A 27782-nucleotide genomic window follows, 5' to 3' on the forward strand; every position below is an offset into this window, starting at 1 on the left:
TACCATGGTGCAAAGTGGTAGGGAAGTGAGGGTAGGTAGAATATGATGTGGAGAGAGAGAGAGATGGAAATCCTTGCGTTTGAATGGCCAATAGTTGAGGTGAGTGTTCGGGGGGATACCCATCACCGCCGTCCCAAGGTGAAAAGAAGTTCTCACTTGTGGATAGGCAGTGTTAAAGGGTGGCATTCTCCGTAATGATGTATCATAGTGCAATGTGGTAGGGAAGTTAGGGTAGGTAGAATATGGTGTGGAGAAAGAGAAAATACTAGGACTAGAAATGGAGGATCCAACTCCAAGTGTGCTGGAGTCGGAAGTGGAGTGCAATTCGAGGTTTTGGAACGAAGAAGAGAGGAAATGAAAGTGTGGATCAAAAGTGGGAGGGATGGAAGGGATTTGAGGAGAGTGGTTTACATGCTCAAATGTAACAAAAGATATAGATATACTTGATGAAGGATGTCTGCTTCGAGAGGTCCCTCTATTGAAGTTTACATATTGAAAGTCATTTAGATCCTACACACCAAAAGGAGAAATAGGTGAGGGTTTTGATTCATATGACTCTAAGGGGTTGTACGAACTTGACATTGGGCTTGGTTGAGATGAAGAACATGGGTTGCTAGTTGTTTCAAATGTCGTATATCCTCCATGATTGGAGAGGTGATCAGTCTTATCAACTTGCTTGGATATAGTAGCAAAGCTGGTAGGAGGGGTGTAAGCACGACTATATGTGATGCGCAAGTATTCTTCAAACTCCTCTTGTGTTATGAGATTGAGATGTGGAATAGGAGGAGAAAAAGAAGGTGAAGATGAAGGTGGGGCGTCATCTTGCTTGCAAAGTCCATAATACCTCCTTAGGGCCTCCAATGATACATCATGGGATCCTGAGAAGGTGTTTGAGACATTATGAATTAGTTACATATATTCTAGGGTTTGCACTGAGGAAACACAGAAAGTATGACCACGATTGAAACATGAAGATTCAAATGGTGAGGTGCAAAACTGAAATCCTAAGTGCAAAACTCAAAACTCAAACTCAGAAATGAACACAAACAGAGAAAGAGAGAGAAAAACTTTGAAGTGAATGAATGCTGTAAATGAATGTAAGACTCCACAGAATGCTCAAGCGCAGAGTGGTGAGTGTCAAAGTGTGACATCCACCGGAGATGGATCCTGACTGTTGTAACCACCAATCCGAGATGTTGGAGAGTGGGAAGGTGCAAAACACTGAACACCAAGGCAGTAGGCAGCTATGTGACAGCAGGAGGAGGTGTCAGATAATGAAGGGAGCAGCAAATCTGCAAAACGCAGGAGCTGGTGGAGTGTCGGATGGCATGTCGGGGTCTACACTGCAAAACACAGCTTGTCTGATGCTGGGTGGATGCCTGGACAGCAGGGCAGCCTCCCTGTGATCAAGGAGGGATGATGACATGGCAGCAGTGTGGAGGGGCTGGACAGCCATGAGAAGAAGGCTGATGGGTGAAATCTGCACGCAAATGGGAGAAACCTGCACAGAAGGATGGGACTGAATGGTGGGCAGCCCGTCTGTTTATAGACTTGGAATGGTCCTTCCAAATTAGGGTTTTTCATGTGGGATACAAACTCGCTAGAATTGCTCCCCATTCAATGAAACTTTTGGTAATTTACTGTTTTGGGGCTGTTTTAAAGAGCTAACAATGGGTGATGAATTTTTAGCTCAACACCATTGCATTCCCATTTCCCTTGGGGCCCTATTCCCAATACCCTAGGACTTGTCGTGCTTTCATTCTCGTTCCCTAGCTACTATGGCAGGAGGAGGAGGAGGAGCTAGCAGCCATGCGATGATGAACTAGGGATAGATTGGGATGACGAGGGATGCAATTGAGCTAGCATACTCTCTATTTATAGATGAGGAACCAACCAAAAAGTTGGGAGTTTTGCTTATGGAACATTGAGACACATTGAGTTTTAGGGCTCTTTAATGAGCTAATGAAGGTTTAATGTGTAATGCACATTTTTTGGCTTAATAGGTGTATATGTTGTAGACCTAAAGAGACGGGTTCAACCAAAAGTCAGGTAGTAGATCGCCTAAAATCTTTGATGGTCCAAGATGCTTGCCAAAAATAAGCCCCCTAGCATGGCATTTAGACAGAGTTTACCAGCATAGGTATCCTATTAGAGAATGGTCTAACAGAGTGACAAATTGGACATGTTGGAGATGTCTAGCCTATGCTTGACGGCAAAGAGATTTCACATACCCTTTGGGTGGGCTGAGGTTGTTATCACTTTTCAGGACATCTGCAGTCGGGGTCCTCTACAATTATTGTACTTGGGAAGACTCCTTATGAGGCTTATGTTGGGTGGAAGCTCTCCCTTGTTCATTTTTGAGTGTTCGGATGCGATGCCTATATCCATGTGGCAAAGGCTACAAGTGGGAAGTTAAATGCCAAATCCGGGCAGCATATCTTCATCTACTAGAGTCAGAATACTAAAGTCTAAAGGCGATTGTCTTGTTGAACTTGGCTCACAAAGGGTGGTGGTGACATGAGATGTGGTATTCCATGAGGTTTCTTCCTCTCCTTCCGTCTCCTCTTCCTCAGATGGTGCATCATTTAGTGCATCTTCTTCACCCTTGTTATCGGATTCCCTTAACCCACTAGCCCCTTAGGCCCCTCCCCTTGCCTCCAGGTTACCTCCCCTTCACTCTATTGCTTTGACTCCCTCTATAAAGAAATGGTAGTGTTCACAAGGAGGAACACAGAGTGTTCATGGCAAATGCAATGACACAAAACTCAAAAACATAGAAGATAGAATGTAATAATGAATCATGCTCAATGCTGATACAATGGAGGAGAGCCTCAGAGTTTCATGTGTCTGGGACTAGTACTGAGGTGACCAGAGTCAAGTCCATGACACAAATCAGAACTCGTGGAGGAGAACAAGAATTTGATTGAGATGGCTTGGACTATGATGGAGCATCGGCAGGCACCTAAGTGTCGTTGATGGTCTGAAGCAGTGGCATTGCAGTTCATATCCTAAATCGGGCACCCACATCCGTATTGCACTCAAAACAGCTCTTTTCTCATCATCCCTTCCATGCTTTCAAGCCTACAGCCATCCTTGAAATAATAGGTCGTAGTTCCTGGTTTGAGCAAGAGATTGTCTGCTGCTACAGGAGATATAACAGATTACACCAGATCACAACCATCTTTTACTACATTCCACATGTTAGGCATTTCTCATTCTGCAAACACCTATAAAATATTGGATCTCTGTGCAGAAATCTTATGAAGCCTTGTGCACATGCACAGGGGATCATTTCCATCAAATTTATAATTTCTATCTCTTTGATAATCATAATAGACTAATTGCTTCTGCTTTCGGAATTCTGTAAACACCTGTAGTGTATTAGCCTTTAGGTCTCTGTGCACAAATGTTATGAAGCCTTGTGCACATGCACGTTTGTGCAAGGGGCTCATTTCCATCAAAGTTATAACTTCTATCTCTTTGATAATCATACTTCAGGGTAATTGCTTGCACTTGTGGAATCCTGTAAACAGCTATAGTGTATTCGACTTCTGTGCACAAGGCTTATGAAGCCTTGTGCATGCACATTGTGGAATCCTGTAAACACCTATATCGTATTTGGCCTGTGTGCACAAAGCTTATGAAGCCTTGTGCATGCACATTTGTGCCATTAAAGTAATAATTTCCCTCTCTTTGATAATCATAATTTAGAGTATTTACTTCTGCTTTCAGAATTTAAGTATCTGATCTGTTCAATTGAATTTGTGTTTAGATCAAATAGATTTTAATAATCCCTTTCAACAAGTGGCCCATCTTGAGAAAAGTGATCCATCACAAACCATAAGCGAGAATGCTTCTCAGGGAAATAAGAATGCACCAAAATGTGACTTGTGTGACCAATTGTTTCACCAAGAAAAGTTGTGTGAGTGCAAGTGAAACCTATTATCATCCTAGCTACCACTCCTTCACCATGATCTTCTGTCCAACCATCTCTGCATCCCCCTATGAGGCTGCAAATGCTCTCTATATTTGAGTGTCTAGATAATTCCACCAATGCTACAGGTGCCCCTTCTATATCTATGTGTGTCAATGAATCCAAATAATGTTGCAAACTAAGGACCCTGAAATACAATCGTTCACAATCTAAACCTATTGTTTCAAACTTGGAATACAATTACATCAATATTTCACTTTAGCACACATGATTATGAAACACATTTGTCTCCTTAAAGTTCCTCTCTATTTACTCACTCAGAATAGGCCCATTTGAGCACTGCTCTGATGAAGTTGATTTGGATACTCGCAGGAAGAATGCAGGGGATGCAGGTTACATTTGTTCTAGAAGAATCAATCCATCATTCACAAAATTTAGGTGCTTTCATGTCTTGTAAATAAATGAACCTCTGTTTGCACTCGACATTTCCCAAAAGTTCAACCAACCATGCAATTATCACAAGCCTTTACGTGTGGACACTCCCTGGCAAGTGCAAGTCAAGGCTCTCAGAAATTGAAAATCTTTTCAGGAATTTGTCAAGATTGCCATCTTGTTTTAAGGGATGAGCGATGGGGTTTTTCATATGCTCACACATTCCTTAATTGCACCCATATCAGAACCACTCGGAAATTTTGTCATGGGGCTCTTTTTGTAGCTTGTTGGAATGATGCTGATGACAGTTCAACTTCTAGAAATGGCAGCAGGGCTAAAGAGCCTACCAAGGGTCAAAGGTCTTTTCAATCAAAAGTTTTGGACTCTTCTTCTGAATGCTGCAGTGGCTTGAAAGAAGCAGCACGCTATGCTTGCAATGATGCAAGGATTGTAAATGCGCGTGCTCGTGAAGGCTTTGTGTTACTTGCACGGTATTTGTTAGTGGTGTTTTTGTCCTTTTTAATGCTGCTCATTTACAAATTTGTGGCTCAAGGAATCACATTGACTGCTGCATGCATTTATGTTTATGTTATGTGTTTTGATTTGTTCCTCAGTGGTTTTGAGAGGCTTGACAAGAGAGCTCGGCAAGACGTAGCGCTTTTAGGTTCAGGATTTTTAAAGCTTGACGGTAAATGCTCAAACAGGGTATTCATTTCTATTTTATCCTCCAAGATTTTGCAGGTAGCAGGGAACTTAACTCTTGCAAGCTAGAAACTGTAATAATGCACAAACTGCAAAATGTTGGTTGTAATGCTCATTACAAGCTGGTTATTTAGCTGGAAACAACTTAATGACTAGTTTCAGGTTTCTGGCAGCTCGTGCTAGGCAAGATACTGTGAAGCTAGATATAGATGCTCGCAAAAATGCAGCCCGTTTGCGTACTATGGCATTGGTCAGAATTTTTTTACTTATTCCTTGTAGCATTCACTGTTTTTAAATTCCTGCATTTTTGTTCGGCAATGCTGTTTTTACTTACATTCCCCTGTTTGTTTAGGGCTTGTCTTATAAAGCTCAGGTGCAGCTGAAAACTGCAGCTGAGAAGCATTGGAGTGATGGGGCTCTAGATGTAACATTCTTCTCATGAGCATCTTCATATTTCCTTGTATTGTGATTGAGTGAGCAATGAGTGCTTCTGTTTTCTCATATTTAGTTTGATATCGTTGTAGATGATTGATATGACAAAGTTGATATAAACATTGTGTTTGCTCTTTTTCACCCATTTTAAAATTGAGTGCTTCACTCCATTACCTTATATGTGATGAGGTTGTCGGTTCAATTTTCCTTAATTATCTTCTGTCCCAAAGACCTGAGATATCTCCCAATTTTTTTTCTCATGACAGGCCGATTTACGATTAGCAGACTTACGAGCTAAACGACGTGCCATGGAAGATGCATTTATGGCATTGCAGGTGCCTTTATATATACATTTCAATTTAGTGGCTCTCTACAATGATACGGATTTTTTGCATTCAGAAAAGAGAACCTGTTTTACTGAGTTTTTTCTTGCTTGTGTTGTTGTTCCACCAAGTATATTAACTCCTCTTTTCTGTTTGTCAGTTTGTAAAAAGCATACACAATGGGTTGGTGAAAAAGGCTTACCAAAGGTGAGCATGTTCAGTGTGTTGCTGCTTTTGTATTTGGTACGTGGGGCCAGGAACTCTAGAGATTCAACTTGGCCATTGACAGATGTCATTTGAATGCTAGCTGAGCCTTACAAGTGACATCTATGACAATTCTTGCTGTTTGGACAATGTGATTTTTAAAGGCAAAGTGAGCTAGAAAATCAAGACCCATTGCTACAATATGAACCAAGACCACAACTTGACTCTGCGGGCATCATGCATGAAAGACTGGCTGCTCTGCAGGTCGGCATTTCTTTATCAATCCTTTGATTCTTTGGCTGTGCTTCATGTCATGTTTGGAGTGTCCACGTTTCCTCAAATTTTCTGAAGAAAGTCTAATAGACATTTTATTTGAAGGATGCATATTGGGATATAGCTTCAGCTCTGGCAGAGGCTGATGGCATTGATTACAGTGACCCAGAAGAGGTATGCAAATTGTGCACAAATGTTGGCAACAATGCTGCTACTATCAAACTTATTTTGACAACTGATCTTTGAGAACACCATTGAATGATTATCACTGTCAGCATCGTACTGTGGAAGAAGAGTTTCAATTATCTTTGATGTTGCATATGAAAAATCAACTGTTTGGTTTTAAATTTTTGGTTGGTGAGCAACCAGGCCATACAGTGCATTCTACCATTTTAAATGTTCTCTTACATCTTTTATTGTATTTAAGGTGCAATTTGTTTTTTTCTCCAAAAAAGAAGCCCAAGAAAAACATTCTTCGAGCTCAATTACAAAGTAGGAAATAAGCCCTGCGAAGGAATACAAAGTACACTGAACTTTTGAAGGTAATAAAATAAAGCTAAATCCTTGGAAGGGTTGTCTTGACACAAAAAGTTTGGGGGCTGCATGTTGATCATGACCGCGTGATATTTGAACAAAAGAATGGTTAAGCTGATTCTAGAAGGAATTTATGCTTATTATCTAACGAACTATCACATGTATGCTGGCCATTCAGGAGCCAATTACAAAAACAGTGGTACATGAGCAATTTGGTCTCTCTGATGAACCTAATTACTTTGCTTCCAAACACATTTTTGGAACTCGGTACTTGTACTTGCTTCCTTGTTGGAGAATTGGGTGCAATGAGTCGAGCAACACACCTGGAGCAGTATTCGATTTTCAATTGGCTACAATGATTGGAGCAACATATTGACTGGAATGGACAGCAAACCATTGAGTTCTCTCAGTTTTGAGCTGAAGCACCCAAAACTACTAGAACTGGATGTGGCACTGGACTGGAGGCATGTGCTGTTAGGCTACTTAGAATGAGCCTGAAAGTTAATCTTGATTTATGGCTAGTTCCTTTCAGCTCTCCAGTAGTCCAGAACATTTTCTATATAAAACTTCTGTAACTAAAAAACTCAAGAGTTTTTGGTAGGGCAACTGGCCCAAAAAGTACAACAAAAGCACAGAGAGATGGCTGCTTTGCTGTTGGAGATCATCCATTCCACTGCGGTTATACCCACTTTGTGACTTCCATTTCTTGTCATAGCAGCCTTTTGACTTCTTGTGATATTCTCTACCTGTCTTTGACACTACTTGGTTGGCCAAAAACCCTTTGTAAATATTTTTCAGTTCTTTCATTCAAAATTCTTCACGAGAAAGAAAGCAAGCAAGAAAGAAATATTAATGTTTGCTGAGGCTGAAAATGGCCTATGCGACAAATTGTGTATGATGGCAATGGTCCTTGGGTATCAAAGTGTGACATGCTAAAGGATAATCAGTGATATATAGTGCATAGCAAAGTGTAAAATGATGTACAATACGATGCCCGTATAGGGATACACCAGAAAAAAAGGGGGTGGCTGGGTGGAGTGCTACATGACTAGATGTGTGACTCGTAATGATACAATGATACCACGTGGCGCCATCCTGTCTAGCTCCATTTGGTTAGGATCGGTGGGTATGGTATGTCATACATCCTTGAAGAGAGAGTATATGGGTAGCATTTGGATTGGACCCTCAGCTATATCATGTGCTGCTTGTGTCACCAATGGATCTCCATTATTTCTCTCTAGTGTGGTCCTTGTGTGTGGTACCCTTGCACCCTTGGTTGGCATGCAGCTCTTATCTCCGTTGCTCTTTGGATTGTAACCCCTCTATGTGCTGGGAAAAGTAGGTGAGCTGTGACTATCTACCCCCCTCTTTGTAGGAGGTCTAAATGGAGTAATGATGTGCATGCCAGAGTGCAGCGAATGCAGAAGTGTATGACCAGACTGAAAGAAAGAAGCGAACACATAGAGAGAGAGAGAGAGAGAGAGAGAGAGAGAGAGAATAGAATGGTGAAAACTGCAAAGTATGAATGCTGAATACTAAAGCATCTAAACATATACAAGGGGTTGTTGGAGTATCACTCAGGCATATCACCAGGAAAAGGCCTCAACAAGCTCACATGAAAGGCATTGTGTATCTGTCAGTGTGGAGGCAATTGCAACCTATAAGCAACATTGTGTGAGAGTGTGTAGCAAAGAAAAGTAAACACGGAGAGGAGATTGAAGAAGAGCACATGTGAGAGAAGTTACGATTTGAATGGGATGGCTGAAGGATACGAGGCTGCAATGGTTAGCCCCAACATGCAGTTCTATGCATCACTGTAGGTGCTAGAAGATAGCAAGGGGATGAGAGAATGAAGAGCGCTAGCTGATCATGAAGGGTCGTTAATGGATGGAGAGAGAGAGAGAGCAGGCCACCTATATATAGGCAAATTGGTGCCAGAACTAGTAATAAAGTGGCTAGGTCCAAAATATGGGTGCCCAAGACAGTCTAAAGTGCTCAAAAAGAAATGCCCTAATGTGCCATCCATCTAAAGTATCTAGATTCTAAAGCACATAAAATGATAGACAAATTCAATGTCAGGGCTCCTAATGTCCTCGTTTGACGTAGATAGAGGCTCATAGGTAGGAGATAACCATACAAGACACACGATTGCTAACCCCCTCTCAAATCTTGTATGTGGCTAAAGGCCAAAAGAGATGTGAATCTGAGGGTAGTAGGAAGAGTATCAATGCTGATGAAGTCCATTGATGAAGAATGCCAATTAAGGAGCAAGGCACTCTCTCCAGATGAAAATTTGATCAAATGGAAGGCCTCCAAACGCCAATGGAAATGGAGAGGCCTTGAATGGATCACTCTTGAAAACTTTAGTTAGGGATGGGTGAGCCAAGCCTTTGAACCAGCTGAGGAACGACACAGAGGAACTATCGAAGGTGCCATAAATTGCATAGGGACAATAAGGACCAAGGGCCAAGCGGCAGGGAATGGTGCCTTGATGACGAAGGAAAGAGGTCATTGCACGAAAGCAAGGCCCAAAGTATATTGGAAGCCTTGAAGAAACTCCTCACGATCCTAGGAATCTCCCTTTGAAACTCTTAGGGTTAGGGAATCCATAGCCGCATCACTGATATCACGCCCCTTTGAAAGGGATGGGGGTATGAGAGAACCACCAAAGAAGATGGCGGGGAATGGGATGGAACCTATGGGATAAATAGTTTATAACTAAGAATGGGTGCGACTATAGAAATTTGTCTTGGAGGGCCCTATACAATGGAAGGGGAATGGAGCATATATAGCCCCCTTTCTTGCCAACTTGTCACAAGAGTGGCTCCTGCAAAATAATCCTCAACAAAGATGGCCTGCTTGGTGAAGATAACATAGGTATCGAGCTGTGTAAGGCCATAAGTTGGAAGAAGATGGAAGCCCATGTCGAAACATGTAGGGTCTTTGAAATGGAGCTTGATGGACGGTCAGACAATAGAGGCAAGGTGCCAACACCACGAATAGGCACTTAAGAGATGCCACTAACAGTGATGATACCCTCTAATGAAGGGAGATCTTGCAACAAATCGCTTGGAGGAGTCATATGACTTGATGCACCACTGTCAATGATCCAAGGCTACTCAAAAGGCGAAGAAGGCTCCTCCATTTGATGAATGCTTAGAAACATGGACATATTGGTAATAGTTGACGACCAAGTAGAGGTAGATGGAGGCTCTGATGTAGATCCACCCTTCACTCTCGGACAAAGGCGAGGGTATTTTCTCCAACACTTCTCCTTGTGGTGGGAGGTCTCCCCACAATGAGGATGTGGGATATCCTCTATGCTTCCCCACAAAAGCTCTATTAGAGTTTGAAGATAATTCTGACTTTTTCCTTTTCCCTTTCTTTTGCTTGGCTTGTCCTATACCTGTAGATAAAGCCACGTAAGCATGGCCAGTTGCACAAGCTCTGTCAGAATCTGACTCAGAGAGATGTGCATCCTACTTAAGCACCAATGGGAATAGCTCCTCCCTAGTGAGAGTCTCCACGCTATGAGAAGTGAGAAGATTGGTGTAGAACGTATCATATGTCGGTGATGGAAGATGTGAGAGAAGTGTCACAGCTAGGTCCTTTGAAGAAATGTTCAAACCAAGGGATGCAAGCTTATCTCGGATCTCCTCTATCCTGTGGATGTGATCTTGCGTCATAGGGAAATCTGTGAGACAGAAAGCTATTGTAGCTTCAACTCGAGAGATAATCGATACCCAAATGTCTGGATGTGATAGAGAGATGCCAATCTCTTCCAAACCTCTATGGTAGTGCGGATACGTCTTATATACACAGCATAGAAATTGCACAACTTAAAAAGAGAAAAGAATGGGCTTTGGCATTCAACCAATCCCATAATGCTGCCGAATTTGAGGTCACACAATCATGGGGATCCACAGTAGGTTGGGCTAGAGGGACAATAACAAAATCCCAAAGGTCATAGGTGTTGAGGAGGCACTCCATTCGGCACGACCATAGAGGGTAGTTCATCCCATCCAACTTCTTGATTGTAGATAGAGAGGGTAGGATTGGCACTTGCTGAGGTGATGCCATCAACGCCAATCGGGGATGGGATGCCCCAGAACAATGTAGAGGGAAAGAGTGATAGGATGGTGGTTGGTCCGAATGGTTTTGAACCACACAATCCCCTAAAGCGGTCAAAAAAAAAATATCCAGAATGAAATGCAGTATGTTGTGATGATGCCACCTGCATAAAAGTAGCCTGAAATGGCTGTAGATAGGCCGCCATGGTCTGGATAAATGCTGCTCTGCTCTGTAGGATGGCTACTCAGTTAGTTGAGTGGGCCCTGCACAAAACGCACCTGTAGATGACATTTATTGGCTAGAATGATGGACAGACTGCTCCTCTTCGTAGACTCTGGCTCCTCCTAGGTGTGGCTCTGATTCCATGTGAGAGTGTGCAATGGAAAGAAAGGTGAACATGGAGAGCCGGAGACTGAAGAAGAGTGCATGTGAGAGAAGGAACAATTTAACTACAATGGCCAAAGGATACAAGGCTGCAACAGTAAGCCCAACATGCAGCTCTACGTGTTAGTGTGGGCGCTAGACAGTAGTAGGGGGTGAGAGAATGAGGAGGGTTGGTTGATCACAAAGGATCAATAATGGATAATGAGAGTGAGAGAGTAGGCTGACTATATATAGGTAAACTAGGGTCACAACTGGTAATAAAGTGGAAAGGCTCAAAATATGGGGGCTTAGGACAGCCTAACGTACCCAAAAAGAAATGCAATGTGTCCTCCATCTAAAGTGCATAAAGGACATAAAATGACATACAAATACAATGTTAGAGATCCTAATGTCCTTGTCTAACTTAGACTGAGGCTTATGGGCAAGAGATGACATACAAGACACACATGACTGCTAACACATCGTTGATCCTCTCCAACACTTGGAAGGACCCATAGTATCTCATACTCAGCTTTGGGTACAATCTCTCTCTACCTTTCATCTTTTTTAGCCTTACCTTTTCAAAATGTAGCAACACATAATCGCCCTCTGCAAACTGCAAAGCATGTCTATGGTGATTAGTTGTCTTCTTTTGCTTCTCTTGAGACCTTTGAAGCGCATACAAAACCTTTGCTTAGGCTACATCCATGTTTTCTACATATTGATTAGCCTCAGAGATCTTATCCTTTGTGTGCAAAACAGGGGGCACTTTCATGCCACCTTCCATGACCTCAAATGGAGATTTGCTAGTGGAACTATGCATTGTAATAGTATGCAAACTCTACTAAAGACAAATATTGCTCCCACAACTACTTATGATCAAGTACATAGCGTCTCAAGAGATCAAGCATCATAGAATTTACTTCTTCTGATTAAGCATTTGTTTACAGATGGAAGGACAAAGAAAATTTCAATGCGATACCCATATTTTTAAACAACCCTTTACAAAACAAACTAGTCATTCGAGGGTATCGATCACTAATGATCGACTTAGGCATGCCATGATACTTAAACACATGCTATAAAAATAAGCGTGTTATATGATCAGCCTCTACCTTCTTTTTCACTGGAATCATAGTTGAATGGAAACATGTTTCCGAAGGTAGGTAACATACGAAACGGGTAAGAAATATTTTTTACCTTTTTGAGGCATTTCTTATTCATTAAAAAAAAAGGCAGTGGTTGGAAAGTGATGTTTTGGCCCCAAAAAAGTATGTCTTATCATGAAATCACCTCTTTCCCTTGTGAAAGTGTTCGAAAGCGGCATTTTTCCCCTTGCAATCATGCCTTCTACCTAAAACCTTGGAATTCATGAATTGTGATAGGCTACAACCCTTCCAGTTAGTCTATGAAAATATGCACTCTACGAACTTATGAGGAGCTTATGATGCCTGTTCGAGCTACAAGATAGAACAACTTGTACTTGTAATGTAGCTAGCACAAGTACCACTGTAGCTATTGATGAGGATCTACTTAAAACTTTAACTCTAGCAACAAGAGTGATGAGGAGGAGGATGAGGATGAGGAGATTTAGGATAGCGAGGAGGACATTCGGCATGAGTCATGACTCATGATACATTCTCTAGGACTTGGAGTTACTTTTAGTAGTTTGCATAATCCATTTATGTATTGAATATTTGACAAGGTTTATGAGGCTTGCGACTTGTTTCACACTTTGTTACTTCTATGATTCTATTTATGTTTGCTGCTTTTATCGTTGCTTTAAAATCATATTTAATGTTTCCTTTTAAATATTGTGTTGATAATCATTGATAATGATGTTAGTAATTATGAACTAAATTGTGATTTAGAAATGGTCAATGCTGCCTATTTTCTTGAAAATTTGATCATGTTTGTATGCTTATAGTGTACAATTTGATCATTAGTCATGTAGATAATGGATAGATAGGATTATTTCTTTAAGAAATTCATGTATATGGATTATATAACTCATATTTTTTATTATATAGGTAAGAAACGATTTTTAAAATGTTTTCTAGATGTTTACTAAAAATTAATACTGTAGGAAACTTGTTTGAAACATGTTTCCTACCTCGCCATTTTCGAAACTCGTGGCTACTATGACCGGAATGAAACGGGCCTACTTATTGAACCTGTAAATAATGGTCCATATCCCATCATTCCCCGTAGGTGTCCTAGGAAGCCCAAAGATAAAGTCCCTAGCAATGCTCTACCAAGGCTTATTTGGAATAGGCAAGGCCTGCAATAAAATTGGCATCCTTTGCCTATCATACTTCTTTGTGACATATGATGCATGTCTTGACAAATTGCTGAGCATTGTGTCTCAAAGAAGGCCAATAAAAGGAATGCTCCACTGCTTTAATCGTAGCATCAATCCCTCTATGCCTATTCTTTGTGTACATTGTAGTCTATATCAACAATGTCTCTTTGCTCCCGTTGCTCCACACTTTTTTGACATGTGCAAGAATTCGATCAATCTATGCCCGTTGAGGTCTTGTTGACTTGCATCCATGTATTTTGGTTCTCCAAGCTTCCTTGATATTTGAGGATCTTTGTTCAATGAGGCCCTACTGTGAAGTGGATGACATAGGAGGGGAAAGGATAATCCTGTAGGCCTAAAGAAGTTAGTGATCTATGGCTTTGAACGTATGCCAATCAGATTCACCACAAAATGGTTGAGGACAAGAGATGAGTCATTGAGAAAGCAAATAAAGTTTTGTGTTCATGACAATAGAGCTAAGTGACATGATTGGCTACTTTCTCTATGGAAGTCTAAGCTTCCCTATCAAGGAAAAGTTTTCATATGGAGGCTTCTTATTGGGAGTCTTCCCATTGACGATGTGCTGCATGGTTGCAAGATATCCCGTGGTAGACGTGTTTTTTGTACTGCTTGTGATGAAACCTCTGCTCATTGTTTCATCACTTGCTTGGTCTCCTGATAGGTTTGGGACTACATTTCTAGTGTATGGATCTTGTTGATAGATCAGAGAATGTCCATCCATTTTTGGGTTTTGGGCAAGATGCTGTTGTTGGCCAGGTTACAGTCCCATCATGTTTGCCTCTTTCACTTCATGTGATGGACCAGTCTTTGGCACATCTGGTAGGCTCACAATGCTTTTATCTTGGATTTGGTCTCAGGCATTTGTGTTCATGTGGGTCATGTGCGAGGCTTTCTATTATGGTAGATAACTTCTATGGTTTTGGCTGGCTTGATACTTGGAGAGGTGGTTGCTCCATGCATGTATATTGTTCGCTCCACCCTTGTTCTGCCCACTTCATGATCCTCTTCTTTTGTTCCTTCAGTGTGGTATTTTTATAGCCTTTTGGCTTCATGAGTGGTGTTTGTTGCTAGTCTTTGATCATGCTTGGTTGGCCAAAAGGCTTGATGTAAATACTTCTATACATTAATTCAAACTTCTTCACGAAAAACGAGAGTGACTTGCAGTGTGCAACAGGCCTGGAGAGAGAGAGATACTGGTACTGGCCAAATCATTGTGTGCTCTCCTGCAAACACTTCCGCAGGTCACCGCAGTCCCTGTGCAGCCATCAAACAGCCCTTTGAATGGAGCAGTCAGTCAAGTGTGAACACAAGCAGGCTTGGGCAGTTCAGTATGCAAGCAGTTAGACATGCAGTTCCACAGGCTGTGCAGACCTTGTACAAACTTCAGTGTGCATAGGTGCAGCACATATGTGCAGGTGGACACGTGGGCAGCTGCCCTGACTTCAACATACTGGACCTACGGTAGCGGCCATGGGCCCAAATTCAAAGGAGGAAGAAGAAATTATATCGTGCTTGGAATTGCAGCTGGTTGTCAAGCACAACGAGCATGCTGCATATGATTTCATGCAAGGAGCTGATGGTCAGCCTTCTCAGGCTCCTTCAGTACACTCGTATGCTGAGGCTGCTGCTTACTCTAATGATTCTCAGGACCTGGATTGGGATCATTTGTTGCTAGAATTTGCTAATACTCTGCTGGGAGAGTATGTTGAACATAATCAACATAACTTTCTAGACTTTGATGAAGGGGATGTCCTGGACACACGTGGATACTAAAAATGTGTTGAGCTCCTTTAGGCTTTTCTGCTTTTTATGGCTTGATTGAGAATTCACAAGATGCTTTGTGTTAGTCACATAAATGTTTTTGCGGGTTGCACGTCTCTCTTGCTCTAGAGAATATGGTTTGACTTCAACATGAATAGGGGTAGATGATTATGGATCTGCAGTTCATTGTGCATATGTGTAGAGAGTACTTCATCGACCTTCTTAGCTCTTCATCTCCTTCTACTCATCAATACCACCTAGGCTTGCGTGGCTTTCTATGCCTTGGTCAGGGATCAGATGTTACCTAATATGCATGATGATTTAGATAGGGATATTTGTGAGGGGGAAATCATGGATGTTTTGTCGCATTTGCCCAAGGACAAAAGTCTAGGATGGGACGACTTGACTAATGAATTTTTTGAAATCTATGCTGCTAATTTGGCGAAACCCTTGATGCCCATGTGCCAATAGGTATCGGGGACTAGGATTATGCCTGACTCATGGAAGAGAGGATTTATTAAGTTGATTTTGAAAGTGCCATCGCCCTCGGTGGTGAAACATTGGTGACCCATTTCTTTGATGGGATCTATTCATAAAATCTTCTTTAAAGTCGTGGCTAATTGTCTCCATAAGACCTCCCTGGCCTTGTGCACCCTAATCAGTATGGATTTATCAAGGGTAGGAATATCTTGCACTATGTGCTGAATGTTCAGATGGCCATTGACTATGCAAAGCACTCTTAAGCAGGAAATTGTGTTGGTCCAATTGGAACTTGAAAAGGATTTTGATTACTTGGATTAGTCTTTTGTGGCAAAGCTTATGCATGTTATGGGTTTTGGTCTGCACATGTCTCGTCAGATACACGTAACACACGGTCAACATGGATGCCTCTTTGTGGGTCATGCTGAATGGTGGGGCCATTGAGCCCTTCATCCTTGCGCGCTCGGTCAGATAGGGCTGCCCTTTGAGCCCCTTGCCTTGGCGACCCATCTGGTCCTCTCCATGCTATCTCATTTGGTGGACACAAGACAATTGCCTGGTCTTTCTCTTCCCTTTGGAGAAAATTTAATGGGCCAATCATTACCAGATGACACCTTCATGATTCTCAAAGCAGAATGAGATAACCTCCACAAGGCATTGGGTGTATGGAATCTTTTTGGGTAGGCATATGGTCTTTATACCAATGTAGTCAAATCCTCCCTCAGTAGCTGTACTAAATCAGATTTGGAGTTTTAACAATGGCAAGGAATGGTGATTCGTCGAGGCAATTTTGCAAGGTATTTGGGCTAAACCCTAGGCATTGATGTTCAACCCAAGCAATTGTTGCAATGGATTTTCCAAAGATTGGAGGCCAAGTTTCTTTAGTGGAAATCGTAGGCTTGGCCTTTCCATGTTTGCCTTAAAGTGGCACAAACCATCATGCTTCCCATGCTCACTTATTTTTTGCTACTCTTGCCTTGGACTGCCACTACCTTGAGGGTGCGTACTAGACACATTCACTTTATCCTTGGCAAAATGACACTTTGCATGTTGGTTTCTCGTGGATCTCTTGGAGCCATGCTTGCACTCCTAAAAGTATGGGTGGTGGGGCTATTCTGGATGTGCATACTCACATGGTTGCTCTTCGATTGTCCCTCTTTCTTGCCATGTGCAGAGATTGATACCCTTGGGTCCTTGTTGCCCATTTCTTTTTGGAAGAGCAAGGTGTGGTTAAGGGTAATATGACCATTCGAGGTTTCTGGTGGCATGTTAGTAATGTTGATGCCCCCTTTTTCTTGTCTCTCTCCTTCTTGGTGACTCAACTGGTTTGCTCGTGGAAGTCGATTCTTCAAAAGGTCTAGTGGCATCCTACGGAAGATCGTGTGGTCGCTAACTCCTTTCAGATGGAATTTTGGCAGTGTCCAAGTTGATTTTGTGGGATGGGAAGCAAGAAGATCATCCTAAACTAAATTGCATGGCATGACTAGGCTTATCTTTTGTCTCTGACGCCACTTTGGTGAGTCACAGGGGGTTGATGTCTTTCCGCATTGCCAAGAGGATTTTTCGAATTCCTGGGGGATATAGGGACTTATGGAACCAACTGTTATCGACATTGCGGCCCAAAGAGCCATTCCCTACCTTGGATATTGGTCATCCAAGGCATGATTGGGACCTTGCAGGTTGACTCCATGTGCAAAATGCATCGGCTAATTAAATATATCATCTTATGATTAAAGGCCATCATTGGTTGCCAAGGCTAATTTGTTTGGGGCTTGCATAAATCTTAGGATTGGTGGAAAATGACTATCATGGAGGGTTGGGTCAAGACTCCATACAAATGTAAAGTCTTCCTTTGACATGTCATGGTTGGTGGGTTGCCGCGGCACTTGCAAAATGCTGAATTTGCAATGGCAACTGCTTTTTCTCACCAATGCGAAAGCTTTTTGCCACCGTTTTCTTTTGAGCCCCTTGGCACGAAAAATCTGGACCCTATTGTTTGATATTTGGAGGGCTATGCCATGTGGTTGGCTTGTCGTTGCACCCCTTTGATTGTGTCTTTACTTGGCCCGAATACTCCACTGTGGCACAACCACATATGAAAATTGTGTTCATTTCCTCTGTTTCTAGGGTTATTGGCATATTTGAATAACTTCGAATGCTTTTGTTTTTGATTCCATGTTTGGGGTGCAGAGATATCTTGCTAAGCTCAAAGGTCTCTTACACTAGTAGTTGGATCTCATTTAGCACATTGGTCTTCTTTCTAGGGAAGCCTTGGTTCCTTGTCATACGGCAATTTTTGCTGCTTCTTTGCCGTGACTTTTGTACTCTTTGAGTTTTCTTTCTGTACTCTAGTGGTCATTTGACGTAATATAAATTACTCATTACTGATTGATTGAGAGAGAGAGAGAGAGAGAGAGAGAGAGAGAGAGAGAGAGTGTGTGTGTGTGTGTGTGTGGGTTCATTAAGGGATGAAACATCATGCATAATAATTTGAATGTTCAAATGGAGATTGATTATGCCAAAGTCTTTGGCCAAGTGGTAATTATAATCCAGTTAGATATTAAAAAGGCTTTTGACCATGTCAGGTGGTCTTTTATGCAACAATTAATGTCTACCATGGGCTTTGGTCTTTGCATGAGTTCTCTTTATTGACACTATCAATCATGATGTAGTAGCACATGTTGCACTTAATGGGGGATTTATAAAAGAGATTGCTTTATCTTGTTCTCTTCGTCAAGGATGCCCCTCAGTCCTTTATTGTTTGCATTGGTCACTCATCCCATGCTTTCTTTGTTGGATTGGTTGGTCGAGGATGGGGAGATTGTTGGTTTATCTCTTCTCAGTGGTTCTCAACTTTTGGGTCAATCTTTGGGAGATGATTCCTTTATGTTTCTCGATGCTGATTGAACTAATGTCTTTTGGATAATAGTAGTTTGGAGTTTGTTTGGTTTGGCATCGGGCCCTTCAAATTAATGCTAAAAATCAACATTGATCTCTTGTAGGAAGACAGATTTGCAAGAATTGGGCTCGTAGGGAGTTGTTTCCAAAGGAGATATTACACGGCACTTCGTATGTCCCATTAGTATGGAAGATCCTCCCCGAGCACTGCTTGATTGGATATACTCTAGAATTCATGATAGGTTTATGTTTCTTCATGTGTAGCTCAAAGTGGCACAATCTATCATGATTAGTATGGTCTCTAATTTCTTCCCCTTGCTTCCTTGAACCAAGAAGTCTCTCTTGCAATTGGTGCAGCCTATCTGTTTTGTGTTATGGAAAAAGAAATGCAATCATTTGGGCTAGGTGTGGATATCTTGGCAGCATGGTTGCATTCCGTCTATGGATGGAACCATCTCGTCTGATTCGTCGGGTCTGGTCCAATCCATCTAGTCCGGATTGTACTTGCATAGGTGACCATTGCCCAAGATTAAAGCTGACCGTTTCTGCCCTTTTTTTACCGTTTTTTTTTCCCCTTTTTTTTCTTTTCCAAAAAGATCCCCTTTTCAAATTGTTTTGGGCCTTTATAAATAGCCCCTCCCATTTCAATCTCCACCCTCAACTTTCAAGCTTGCTACTTTCTCCGCTCAAGCCTCTTTCTCAAGCTCACGAGTCATCTCTCTCTCTTCCTCTTCCTTCTCTTTCCAACTTCTCTTCCGCTTCCTATCTAGTATCTTCCCACCTTTTCCTCTTCCTTCCAACTTCCAAGTTACCACCTCTCTTCCAAGTTCCTCTTCCTATCTTCCCATCTCTTTCTCTTTCTCCTTCTCTTTCTCCATTACCACTTCCAAGTTACTCCATACCACCTTCTTGTACCACATCCTCTTCCACCTCTCTTACCACCTCCATCTCTTCACTATGCCTAAAGCCCTTCATGAAGCCTTTTCTCTTCACACATCACACCTTGAGAAAGCCACGAATTGCACCAATGCCTATCGTTGGACCTGCAAGTATTGCGCAAGGTCTAAATGAGTAGTGTGACAGAGCTTCTCATCCACTTGTTCAAGATAGGTGGAGAATGTGGTCCATGCTCGAAGATCCCTCAAGGAATCGCCGATGAGATCATTAAGAAATATTTCTCTATTTGAAAGGCATCAAGCAGGTTATCCTCTAGTATGGCGCAAGCTCAAGAGCAGATACCCCTTCGCCTATACCTACGGCCACCATGGAGGGATTCATAGATCCCTTGATTCCCTTTTTGCTTCGGCCGCCTCGGCTGTTGCCGCCACTCATGGGTCCAAGAGGCTCAAGAGACAAGCCACACTTATTGAGACAACGGGATGTGTTTTGGACCTACTCTCATTCTTTTGAGAGCGACAAAGAAATGTGAAAATTGAGATTGCACGAACCATCATCGAGTGCAATCTCCCTTTCCACATTCTAAGAGTGGATAGGTGGAGAAGAATGGTGGAGGCTATCATTGCCATGGGTCCATGCGGGGGTGGCATGGAGTTACCTATTACGACATGCGCACAAAGAAACTAGATGAGGAGAGAGAAAGGATCAACTAGCCCTCGAGCCCGTTCGAGCTGGTTGGGTAAAGTATGGGTGCTCCATTCCATCCGATGGATGGAGTGACTGAAAGAAGAGAGGTATTATTAATATACTTGTCTCTTGCCCTCTTGGCATCTACTTCTTGTGTGTCGTGGATGCGGACGTGAAGGGGAATAGAACGACTGGCCTATTTATCTACAAGCTCATATGACAAGCCATTATAGACGTGAGTCTATATTCTTGAATATTTTATGTTTTATAAATTATCTTTCATGTTTTATGCTTCTTGAATATTATTTTTTATGCTTTATGTTTTATCATTTATGTTTTAAACTTTAAACTTTTATGCTTCTTGAATCTTGAATCTTGATTATCTCCACCTCCATACTCGATTAGCCACCTCTAAGCCATTCTATATTCTAAATTTCTATGTGTATGTAGGTGGGACCAAGCAATGTTGTCCAAGTTATCATCGACAATGCTTCAAATTGTCGAAGGATGGGACAATTGCTTGAGGAGGAATTTCCCTCTATAGTGTGGACACCTTGTGTAACACATTGCCTTGATCTCCTCATGGAGGACATAGGCAATTTGGAGTGCGTGGAAAAAATAGTGGTGGATGCAAATGCAATCGTCAATTTCATCACAAAAAGGTAAAAGTGCTTACCATTTTCCGCATATATAGTGATGTGGAATTAAAAAACCATCAAAAACTCGCTTTGCCATCACATGGTTGCTCCTTGAGTGACTTAATGATGTGCAAAGTAAGTTGCAAAAGTGTATGGTCTCTGATAAATTTGAAGCATGGATGGGTGCGCATTGTCTATTTCTCTAGGAGCTAATCAACTATGGAGACCAAAGGGGAGCGGCCTTTGCTAGCACTGTGTGGTGGAAAAGGGCCGCTTTGGTCAGATCACTATTTTGGTGGGAGTCGTTTGGGTATCAGCTACCAAACGTGCAGAAGGTGGCTTTAAGAGTGTTGACTTAAGTAATCAAAATTTAAATCTTATTTGGTTTCTAGTAAAGGTTCTACTTTTCTTATAAATGTTCAATTTAATGAGTTAAAGTCATTTTATTAACTTGAATAGGATTGTTCATCTGGTATATGTGAGAGAAATTGATCAGTCTATTCACTTAAACATACCAAGGTCCGAAACAAACTTAGCATTAGGTAGTTAGAGTGACTTATCTATTGTCATTTTAGCTTGCGTATGCTTAGGAACATGTATGAGATGCTGATGGCATGACATGTAATTTTAAACTTGAGTCTATATTTATTCTTAAATTTAGATTCATGAATGTAAATTCTTAGATCATCTTATTATTTGTACATCTCAACTTCAATTTTCTAGGTGAATGTAGATAGATGAGTCCGAGTTAACAGGGGCCACACTTAAAGTGTGGAGAGAGAGAGAGAGAGAGAGAAGGACGCTATTTTTAGAGAGCTCTACATGGAGCTAGAGGAGATTGTTTGTTGAGTGTCACATACTCATAGGGGAAAGTGGGTCATTCCTCGAGGCATTGCAGTTGGTAGCAGCACACAGGTAGCAATCAGAGCCTATGTGAGGTGTGGTTTTGGAAGCTATTCTGCTCCGATTGCTCATGTTTCAAAGGATGCTCCTATTCGAGAGTCGGAGTATGATGAGCATGGCCATCTCCTTAGTGATGGGGATTTTGTTTCACACACATCAGACTCATCTAGTGATGAGCACGAGTCTCATTTGAGTGACGAGATAGAGGATTCATCTGAGTAGTACCCTTGACGGTCTCTACTATCTAGATACTTTTTCAGCCTAGACATTTGTATCTTCTGCTTTTTTGTATATGAGTCTTGCATATGATACTTGTCACTTGTGACTTCCCCAAGACTCTTTTTTTGACCTATTGTACATACCTTTAGACTTATAAATTGTAAAAAAATTGCACGGTGCAGTGAACAGAATGTGAGAAAGAGATAGATAGAGAGTACACAACAGATAAGAGGAGAATTAGAAAATTTCTTTAGCTCCAAATAATTGATACAAAGATGGCTCTATCCACCGGTGCGCTTCCATTGTGAAGCTTAGATGGCGATTTAGACAGAAGATAGGTGAAGAGCTTAAGGCTAGCTGGAACAACTCTGACTGGGTGAAAGATAGATAATCGATGATTGTGAAGGGGTTTAACTTTTATAGCTTGCGAAGGCGGTAAGGTAGGCCTGACAAGCCTACCATATGAGCCTCCACTAGTCGGCCAGGGAATATTCCCTTTACCGTCGGGCCGGGAGCGTTGCTTCCGGACCCCCGCCAGCCAAGGGCCTCTTCCACGGCCCCATGACCCCAAAATAGAGGCCCCTTTTAACTCCCTTACCCTGCAACTCGATGCAATGTGCCTCGAGTTGCTACCAGCTTAACTACTCAGTCCAACCCAAAGATTAGATCCACAATGGTCACCTTTTTACCATCCGATCACATAGACCTCATCTGATATACAAGTCAAGACTCAACCAATATCCGGGCTCACATTTGGCTTCTCCTCATAATGGGGGCCTTACAACTTTGAGCACCATGGATCATTGGTGGCACCTTGTGAGGGTGGGGCATTGAGCTTATCTAACATAAATGAAATTGGAATTTAGAGTATACATTTTGTCTCAACCACTTGCTATGTTCTTGAAATATTGTTGAAACTTGAAACTTGAAACTTGAGTCTCATGTGTATTTGTGATATTTAAAGGTTAGTTCGAAATGGTTGGGTGGGCACAGAGAGAGAGAGATTGATTGGACTTATGGCAATTTCCTCTGGGTCTTTGCCATGACTTGTGTAACTTTTTCGTGGCTTAATGCTGGGATTTTACACACGTTGGCTTAGAGCCCTCGTGTATCTTGTAATCATGTAAACTTGTACGTTTTTTCGTAATTAATACAATTACCTTTTACGAAAAAAAAAGAGATTGATTGGACTAGCTTGGAGGAAGAGCCTCGATGACATTTCCCTTTTCGTGCATTTTAGCATTCATCCCCATGGTTAGACTAGGCTTTGGTGAGCCCAATGTTTTCATGAAAGGATCAGCTGCTCAAGTTCATCATAAGACGTCATGAATAGGAGATGGGTGATTGGGAAAGCAAATAACTTTGGTCTTCTTAGGATAGTAAAGCTAAGTGGTGTCATCGATTGCTTCAATTGTGGAGGTGTAAGCTTTCCTACCAGATGAAAGTTTTAAAAGGAGGCTTCTTGTTCGGGGGTCACTGCACACTTGAGATTTTGCAAACTTCTTTGTAACATGTGAGACATTAGACCAATTGAGGTGGCAACTATAGTGAGCTGTGGAGAGAGAGAGAGAGAGAGAGAGAGAGAGAGTCTAACTTTTTTACGAAAAAAAAAGAGAGTCTAACTTCAGCAGCATCAACATGTCAACTGTAGCTCGAATTAATTATAGCAGCGCTTTTGGACATGGATGCAGTTGATGGTGCCAGCAGTGCAACAATGTTGGCTGAGTGGGCCAAGTCTCCAGATGTTGCTACCAGGTACAGTTTAGTCAGTGTTTTATGAAAACTTGCAGTGCAGAAGTGAAGGTCAAAAATCAGAAACATAAGGAAGACATTTTCTTTTTCTAAGCTTTTGACAGTTTCATTGCAAACAATTGAAATCCTTGTGGGATTACTGGGTTGAAATGTAGAAGATAATAGTCTTCTGTGTGTGTGTGTGTGAGAGAGGCTGCAGAGCCTCAGTAACAGTCAGTGATGGGCATTCATTTAAGATGTGATTTAAAAACTCTTCAAACTCTGTGACATGTCTTCTCAGGCAAGCCCTGGCAAATGCCTTGGGAAATGCCCCATCGTTATGGGCATTAGGCAATGCAGGCATGGGAGCACTGCAGGTGACCTTTCCCTCTATCTATAGTTCTTTCTTTTTGTTTTGTCGGATGTCATCCATAGAACTTCTACCATGGTACTTGAAATAAGTATGGGGCTGACAGGCAACATGTAATCCTGCACAGAGGCTTGCTCTTGATGATAATCCTGCGGTTGCAGCAGCTGCTTCAAAGGCCTTGGATGAGCTGAAAAAACAATGGCAGATGGACCCACAGGATATGCTAACATTCCAAGTAGATAAGAGTCTTTTGGAGAGACTGTACTTCTCAGAGGAAGAAGAAGAGGACGAGGAGTAGATGCCAGCTGTTGTCTTACATAGTGTGGTGCCAAAGTTCAGGAGATTACTTTGGTTTGCATGCTTCTGTTGCCCTTGGTCTGGGTCTCTCCTCCAACAATCTTGGAGAATGTGCCTTTTGGAGTCACAGGTGAATCAGTTGGAACTTACTGTCAGTAAAATGTGAGCAGCAAGATTTTGTTTTGTCTCTCTTCCTGTCTCTCAACGTTAAGAGTTCAGTTACCTGGCTTTTACTGTGTGATTAGAGGTCAGGAGCTAGTGTTTCACATTGCAGGAAGTTGTGCATCAAGAAACAAATCTTAGTGTTTTGATGACAGAAGATGAGGCATTGACAGTCCATATTGATAGTCCAGTGCCAACATACTGATTGTTGTCATACCAAAATTTGTTCATATTTTCAACATGAGTTTTTCACCATTCTGAACATGTTTTTGAACCCTTGTTGTGTGTGTCATATTTTAAAATTATTTTTTCACCATTCTGAACATGGTCTTGGACCTTTGTTCTACGTGATGAGAGTTATAAGTATGTGATTATAAATACCTGGTCATGTAGTGCATGGAGTACAAGTCCACACAAGGTGCATGGATATTCGCCTAAGTGCATGCGTGCTCTGGTTTTTAGTAGGTTGGTTGATTGATGAATGTGGTCTACCACCATGAGTGTTCCGCATGTTCAAGTACGTACAAGACTGTAAAGATTGATATTGAGCTGAACGTGCATGACAGAATATGCGAGCAAGACAAACATTAAGAAAATCTTCTTGGAATGCGTGGAAGAGCGCCATCTAATGTTATGGCATTCCTTTCTTGCAACACGGGGGGATACACATAGTTCATCCAATGCATATTAATATAACCTATTGTATGTGTAGAAGATGTGCACGTGGACATACATCCACACAATATATCGATATCACTACATTTCCATTTGAATCAGCAATCTTATGACTTCATCATAAGCTTAGTCAGGAGGCCGGCGATGTGTCATGCACTTGTGGTAGGAGAGCCCGGAACCAAGAGTGAAACACATTCTATAGAGCCTATTTGAACCTTTGCCTTGTACCACACCATACATGGGTCCCAATTATGAAATGTGCATAATCAAATTTGAATTTATCATGATATACAACCCCAGTTATTAATCAAGTGCCACATGCATGGTTTTCAAGGTGCGTCTCATCATGATCAAAGCTATTGGAAACACACAAAAAGAAATCAAACAACTTGATTGTCATCCCTTTCTCATGAGAACCTCACATTAGATTTAGGGACCTCAAGGATGCCAAAAGAAATCAAACAACTTCCCAACTTTGATAAAAGGCAGGAGAAAGGCGTTAGGAAAAAACACCATTGGCTAAGATATGACTCCCAATTCAGACTCTAGCAAGCAAGCATATTGAGGGTAAAGCCAAAAAGTATCACATGGCTACCCTCAAGTATGTTGCTTGTGGATCAATAGCTAGTTTGATCATTGGTTTTGGTTGTTCCTTCTAACCTCAAATTCCAAGTCAAATTGGGGGATCTTATCTCTTTAATGAAGTTTGTCATTATCCGCTTTTGGATCTAAATTGAAAATGGGCCATTGCAAAGTGTAAGGTCTAATATGTAGCAAGCCCCTTCTAATGATATAAAGGTGATTAGAGATTCTTACTAGTTCCCTCTTTTGCATCGTTTTTGCTAAGAAACTAGTTTGGAGTCTAAAAAGTGGCAAGCCCCTTCTAATGATATAAAAGTGATTAGAGATTCTTACTAGTTCCCTCTTTTACATCATTTTTGCTAAGAAACTAGTTTGGAGTCTAAAAAATTGGTTGAGTTTGGTTTTAGAATTGGTGTTGGGAATAGATCCCTTGGTAGTGGATGAGGTACAATCATGCAAATGGCTCTAGAGGATCAATCAAGGACACATCTCACATAGCATGGGAAGTTTGTGTGTTCATTATGATACGATATGATTTGAATAACATCTTTTAAAAAAAGAAGCATTTTTGGGTCTACTTAGGTGTTATTGAACACATCTATGGCCTCTAGCCCATTAATGTATTGTGTAATTAGGCTTTATTCTAACTATAGAGAGATACATATTGAAGTGATAAAAGAGTTATATTAATATCCTAAAGATGCTTCATAAGCATATATAAACAATATCATATGCCATCAAATATCTAGATGCAATTAGCTTGGGGGTCCTAAAAGCATCTAACCCAAACACTATTTTTTAATCAAAATAATCTAATCCCAACAAAAGAGACCCTCATCTTGAGACTCCCAATGAGAGTCTTTCTTGCATAATATATGACCCACTTGCCTCATTTGGTGTGAGCTCAACAATCTCCCATATCTTGGAGGCCTTGAGTTCGTTATGTTGCCTCAAAAACTTGACTTTAGTATCTACCAGAATCCTTGTTTATGGATCTCCCATGGCTCTTGAACACAAAAGAAGCCATACTTCTCAAAGATATAGTTGATCTTGATATTGAAACGATAAGTTTTGGCAAGTTCATCTAGGCTCTCAACATCTAGAAGCTCCTCCTTAGTTTCTTCATGCTATCTTGCAAGAAGGCCTCCAACTCATACATGCAATTTAATCTATTTTGGAAATTCATGTTCTTTAACAAATGGTGCCATGGGATCCATGTTCTTTAACAAATTGTGGCATAGAATTTGGTGTCATGGTGTCATCGGAGAGGATGCTTCTTTCTCAATTTACCCTTGCACCACCTTGACAATTTTTACTTTTGTAGTTTCTTCAGATACATTCACCCAAACTATGCCATTTGTTCAATGATCAATAAAGTAGTAGCCTACTTCCTTCATTTTTTGATTGATCTTGGCATTCTCCAACCGAAATCGATGGTGTTCAAATTTAATATAATTCCATTTGGATTGTGGATCCAATTTGGCTTTCTTGGAGTAGTAAGGGAAACACAGAGAGAGAGAGAGAGAGAGAGAGAGAGAGAGAGAGAGAGAGAGAGAGAGAGAGAGAGAGAGAGAGAGAGAGAGAGAGAGAGAGAGAGAGAGAGAGATATATATATATATATATATATATATATATATATATATATATATATATATATATATATATATATATATATATGTCTTTTGAGGCCAAAATTGGCCTATGAGACATAATCATGTACAATATTGATCATCATTGGACATCAAAATGTGATGTGTTGGAAGTGATACTGTAAAAGAAGCCTAGGTGTGTATAAGACCAAATAATGCTCGTATAGGGATGAGATGATACATGTCTAGTTGTGTGGCTGAATGATGTTCGTATATCTAGTTTCACCTAGTTAGGATTGAAG

General features: G+C 41.3%; 1 protein-coding gene across 1 annotated transcript; it reads left to right on the plus strand.

The window, feature by feature from the left end:
- The first annotated feature begins 1160 nt into the window (after nt 1-1160).
- Nucleotides 1161-24978, plus strand: LOC148031598 (senescence-associated protein AAF, chloroplastic-like). Its single transcript, XM_087685586.1, has 13 exons — nt 1161-1402; nt 4256-4372; nt 4687-4857; nt 4981-5054; nt 5242-5318; nt 5421-5492; nt 5767-5835; nt 5984-6030; nt 6192-6291; nt 6406-6474; nt 23726-23829; nt 24107-24182; nt 24282-24978. Exons 1-13 carry the CDS (start codon nt 1161-1163, stop codon nt 24471-24473), a joined length of 1410 nt encoding a protein of 469 aa, XP_087541712.1. The 3' UTR covers nt 24474-24978.
- Nucleotides 24979-27782: the final 2804 nt, after the last annotated feature.

The sequence above is a fragment of the Lygodium microphyllum genome, chromosome 9, assembly GCF_053477565.2.
Source record: "Lygodium microphyllum isolate KBCC chromosome 9, Lygodium_microphyllum_v1.1.10, whole genome shotgun sequence".
Taxonomy (NCBI): Eukaryota; Viridiplantae; Streptophyta; class Polypodiopsida; order Schizaeales; family Lygodiaceae; genus Lygodium; species Lygodium microphyllum.

Excerpts from the sequence above, each read along its gene's own strand:
- LOC148031598 (XM_087685586.1), top strand. The coding sequence starts at position 1,161 with ATGGATCCTGACTGTTGTAACCACCAATCCGAGATGTTGGAGAGTGGG. Across the intron at positions 1,403-4,255 it reads GACAGCAGGGCAGCCTCCCT|AATAGGCCCATTTGAGCACT; the intron begins GTGATCAAGGAG and ends TTACTCACTCAG. Across the intron at positions 4,858-4,980 it reads GGCTTTGTGTTACTTGCACG|TGGTTTTGAGAGGCTTGACA; the intron begins GTATTTGTTAGT and ends TTTGTTCCTCAG.